This window comes from Charadrius vociferus, unplaced genomic scaffold (assembly GCF_000708025.1).
Source record: "Charadrius vociferus isolate BGI_N301 unplaced genomic scaffold, ASM70802v2 scaffold682, whole genome shotgun sequence".
In the NCBI taxonomy this organism is placed as follows: Eukaryota; Metazoa; Chordata; class Aves; order Charadriiformes; family Charadriidae; genus Charadrius; species Charadrius vociferus.
In genome coordinates this window covers 265,114-270,052 of record NW_009647227.1, presented here as the reverse complement: position 1 = coordinate 270,052, position 4,939 = coordinate 265,114, and the positions used below count along the sequence as shown (strand labels likewise).

The 4,939-nt window shown below is 49.8% G+C and overlaps 1 protein-coding gene across 1 annotated transcript in view; it reads left to right on the top strand.

Moving 5' to 3' along the window:
* The window catches only part of KANSL3 (KAT8 regulatory NSL complex subunit 3), a 25,162-nt gene that overhangs the window by 4,691 nt on the left and 15,532 nt on the right, over nt 1-4,939 (top strand). Inside the window, exons 6-11 of the mRNA XM_009879825.1 lie at nt 453-554; nt 698-769; nt 1,086-1,160; nt 2,768-2,925; nt 3,813-3,876; nt 4,390-4,590. Coding sequence (XP_009878127.1) covers nt 453-554; nt 698-769; nt 1,086-1,160; nt 2,768-2,925; nt 3,813-3,876; nt 4,390-4,590 — 672 coding nt within the window. The remainder of the gene's footprint in view (nt 1-452; nt 555-697; nt 770-1,085; nt 1,161-2,767; nt 2,926-3,812; nt 3,877-4,389; nt 4,591-4,939) is intronic.

Sequence of the window (4,939 nt, the reverse complement as noted above, 5' to 3'; positions counted from 1 at the left end):
GAGGTTTAGGGTGGATATTGGGGAAAATTCCTTCATGGAAGGGGTTGTTGAGCATTGGAACGGGCTGCCCAGGGCAGTGATGGAGTCACCAACCCTGGAGGGATTTAAAAGACAGGCAGACGTGGTGCTGAGGGACATGGGTTAGTGGTGGAGTTGGCAGTGTTAGATTAATGGTGTGGCTCGACGATCTTCAATGTCCCTTCCAACCTAGACGATTCTGTGATTCTATATACTGCGTGTACAGGAGCGAGGTGAGTAGCAGAGGTTGTCTCTGTGGGAAATCCTCTATTTCCTCTGTTTTTAGTAGCTAGAAGTAAATCCCAAGGGAAAGGAGGAGAGAGAAAGCACGAGTCGATGCATAAACAGGGTTGCAGCTTGTGCTAATTGTTGTCAGTACCTGTTGTCCCCAGTTATGCCTTCGTTATTTATCGATCTTTCGTTTCAAACCGCAGGTGATTCCCATCGCCACCCACCTGTTGAACAACGGCAGCGGGGTGGGAGTGTTGCAGTGTCTCGAACACATGATCGGGGCGGTGAGGGGCAAGGTGGCGGAGGTAAGAGCGAGCAACGAGCGGATCAGGGACCCTTTGCTGCTCCCTTCAAACTATTCACCTTGTCTGTAGGTGCTGCGCCGCCCTTGTGCATCGTCCCGTTGTGCGTCCTTCTTCTCCATCCATGTCTTTTTTTTCTCCCGTAGATTCACAGCCACTTCTCTCACAAGCCGATCATCCTGATCGGGTGGAACACGGGTGCCTTGGTGGCCTGTCACGTAAGTACCCGCTTCTTTTGCGTCGTCTCAGAACCCACTTGACAGCTTCAGTTCAGAGTTGGGTTTGAATTACCGTTGAATTTGAGGCTCCGCTGGGCTTTTTGTCCTTTTTCTCTTTCGAAGGCCTGGCTTTGAGACAGACATCCTTTTTGGTCGTGAAAGCATAAGCAATTTGAGTTATTCAATGTTTTCTTCTGTACTCTTTTAATCAATAAAGGAAGGTCTAAATATGGAAGATATTTAGCCTGGCAAAGCAGCCTTCGCACCCTCCGTGCGCTGGACTGTTAGGATGCTGACCGTTGCTTTTTCTACCCAGGTTTCAGTGATGGAGTACGTCACTGCAGTTGTGTGCCTTGGATTCCCGCTCCTCACCGTCGATGGCCCCAGAGGGGTAAGTACCAAAGGGAGTCGGACCCATTTAAAGAACTGTACTTTTTGGTTTGTTTTTTTTTTTTTTAATCTCCCAAGTTTATTTCACAGTATCGAACTTGGTAGTCCAGTGATAACTGGAAGATTTTTTGAGGCATGTCTGTGTGATTTTTATTTGGAGGAGGGCTGCCCAGCAGGTGGGACTGTTGCATTCTTAGTAGGATTCTTGATGCGATAACAAGGCATGACAAGTCCTGTGTTCCCGTGTCTCTGCTGTGACATGTTTTTGTAGCTCCTTCCTGGGGTCTTACGTGCGGGTTGCTTGTTAACTGTGTCATTTGGCACCAGAGAGGACAACTTGGATTGATTTATATGGAGCCCAAATTCCTCCTTTATTAGCTGACCAGCGTGCGGTTGGGTTGGGAACGATTACGGTTGTGCTAATGAAATGGCTAATCCTGTGGGTAGTGGAAATCTGGAAAAAAGGCATTTGCTGGAGCTGGGCGCAGCTCTTGAGAAGAGGTTTCTTCAGGACTTGGTGCGACTGTGTAAATCCCGTTGGGGGCTCGCCCCAGGAAGCTTCGCTCTTGGCATTTCTTCAGCCTTACCCTGGGTTTGTGTGGCAAAAGCTTGGAAGCAGGAAAAAGCAGTGAAATAGGGTTTCTGAGCTGTTGATGAGTAACAGGACTATGTACTCATAGAATGATTTAGGTTGGAAGGGACTGTGAAGACCATCTAGATCCATCCCCTGCCCTGGGCAGGGCCACCTCCCCCCACGTCCTGTCAGGATGTGTGCTTGTAAAAAGTCCCTCTCCAGCTTTCTTGTACACTCTCTTCAGATACTGGAAGGCTGCTGTAAGGTTTTCCTGGAGCCTTGCTTCTTCAGGTTGAACAACCCCAACTCTCTCAGCCTGTCTTCATAGGAGAGGTGCTCCAGCCCTCTGATCATCTTCATGGCCCTTCTTTGGACCTGCTCCAACAGGTCCATATCCTTCTTGTGCTGAGGACTCCAGAGCTGAATGCAATATTCCAGGTGGGGTCTCACAAGAGTGGAGTAGAGGGGGAGAATCACTTCCCTCAACCTGCTGGACAGACTTCTCTTGATGGAGCCCAGCATGTGGTTGGCCTTCTGGGCTGCAAGCGCACATTGCCGGCTCGTGTTGAGCTTCTCATCCACCAACACCCCCAGGTCCTTCTTCTCAGGGCTGCTCTCCAGCCTTTCTCCGCCCAGCCTGGCGTTGTGCTTGGGATTGCCCCAACCCAGTTGTAGGACTTTGCACTTGGCCGTGTTGAACTTCATGAGGTTGGCCCGGGCCCACCTCTCCAGCCTGTCCAGGACCCTCTGGATGGCATCCCTCCCCTCCAGCGTCTCTGCCTCGCCACACAGCTCGGGATCATCGGCAAACTCGCTGAGGGTGCGCTCCATCCCACTGTCCATGGCACAGACTCACGCAGCTTTTGAGTCAGTCTTTCTCAGGAGATGTTTAAATGAACCCCACAGTTTATAATTCTCTCTTTTCAGGACGCAGTTGGTATATACTGGGTTTTCACGTGAAGCGCTGTCTGCCCCTGCGGCACGTGCCTTCCTTTTTTGGTCCTTCTTGATTACAGTTCCCTTTGCTCTTGCAGGATGTTGATGACCCCCTCCTGGAGATGAAGACCCCTGTCCTCTTTGTGATCGGTCAGAATTCCCTGCAGTGCAACATGGAAGCAATGGAAGATTTCCGGGAGAAAATACGAGCTGATAACAGCATGGTGGTGGTGGGAGGAGCAGATGACAATCTCAGGTAACAGTCTGCAAGATGGAGACACTCTTCCCAGGAATGCTGAGTGCGCTCCGTACGGAAAAAGAACAAACCCAAATTTGGTACTGAAACTAGATGAGAACTGCATAAAAAGGTCACCTTTTTTACTCAAAACCTGCTATGTTGGATAGAGGGGTGGTTTTCTGTGATAAATCTGCATTGTTTCTCCCAGTGATACATTAAAGATCCAGGGGACAGTGTGGTATGACACTAGAGCACGTATTTGCTTTTTCCATGCCACCCTTAGCTCTGGAATATGCAGCTTTTCGAGGCTGTGTGCATAGTTGGGATGGGGGAGGCTCTAAGAGCCTTGCGGGAAGCGAGAAGCTCTTAGGATTTCCGTAAACTTTGGAGCTTGTTGTCCCGTCACATTTGTGCATGTTTGGAATAACTGTACGAAAAACCTGAGCGAGTCATATGTGAGAATATGGTTGGGCTGATGCTAGAGCTGGAGCCAGCAGCGCAGGCAAGGCTTTGGAGCGTCGTATGAGTCAGAAATCTGTAGCAGGGACAAGCAGTAAAGGAGAGGAAGGAAAGAAATGTGAAACTGTGATACCGGGTCTGAAGACAGAGCTCTGAAGGAAAGGAAATGTCATATTTGCTTTACAAAGTGATTTGGGACGCCGGGCCTTTTTCCTCATCATCGAAGTTTGCACTTTTGAGGGATGAATGCCGTCTTTCCAGCAGACGGTGCTCTTGAGTTGAGAGCTGAGGGAGCTGGCTGTGCCGTATCTGTGTCAGACTGGGTGAGGGAGCGAGTTTGCTGTCACTTGACCCTTACTCTCGGACGAAGGATGATGCTGTGAGTGTGAAAGTGGAAAACCAAAGGTGTGTTGACTTCCATCTGTTTTTTTTTTTTTTTTTAATAGGATAAGCAAAGCCAAAAAGAAGGCAGAAGGGCTGACTCAGAGTATGGTGGACAGGTGCATCCAGGTAATTATGGAAATCTTCCTTTTACACCTCATACCTATAAAAAAAAATAAAATAAAACCTGTGCTGAAATGTCTTGGTGACCACAAGTTATAACCTTACTGCCAGGATTTGTTGGGCAAAGGTAATCTGTCTCCTGAGCAGGATTTTGAAGTGGCTGTCTCCTTGCAGGAGAGACTTGAGCTTCCTGGTAGTGCACCTTAAACAAGGAGCAGTGTTTTCCGAGTCTTCCAGTACATCTGCCTGGGCAAGCAAGCAGAGCTTTGGGGAGCGTTGGAGAAACCATCATGTTTCTCTCCCATGTGTCAGAAATAAGAGGAGTGTGAGCTTTAATGAGAAAGCTGAGGTCCGTCTGTAAGGTTTTAGGGTTTCTTTTTGTGGAATATTAGAGCTGGAGTGCCTTATCCCTTTGCCCCTTTGTGAGTCTTTTGTTCTTTTTTTGGTTCAAGCTGTGAAGATTGGTTGTTTAGAGACCTGCACACCCCTTTGTGTAACTATTTGTTTCCTCCTTCCTAGGATGAAATAGCTGACTTCTTGACTGGAGTCCTCACCCGAGCGGAGAGCCACTCGGGCTCCGATCCCCGTGACCTGGATGCGGAGAAGAAGAAGAAACCGCGTGACTCGACCAGGAGGGATCTGTCGTTTGACTTGCCAGAAAGAAGCAGCAGGCCCGCCTCGCCGGCAGCCAAAGTGCCCGCCTCACCTTCAGGCTCAGAGGTGGGGGCTCTCTCTGGGATACTTTGAGCTGGGGAAGGCTGAGGTTGTGTAAAGAGATGTTTCTGTACTGCTGAAATATGTGGTGAGAGATGTGGCTGGTGTTGGAAGAGGGAGGTGAGAGGATACAGCGGGATTAATGGCTTGCGGTGGTGCAAACGAACTTTCGGGAATAGATCTGCTCCGGCAAAAGGATGCACGTTCTTGCCTGTGTGCTGCTACGCTCGGGGTTACAGAATCCCAGAGTGGTGAGGGTGGGAAGGTCTGTCTGGAGCTCCCCCAGTCCACCCCCGGCCAGAGCAGGGGCACCTCCAGCAGTGGCACAGGACGGCGTCCAGGCGGGTTTGGGATG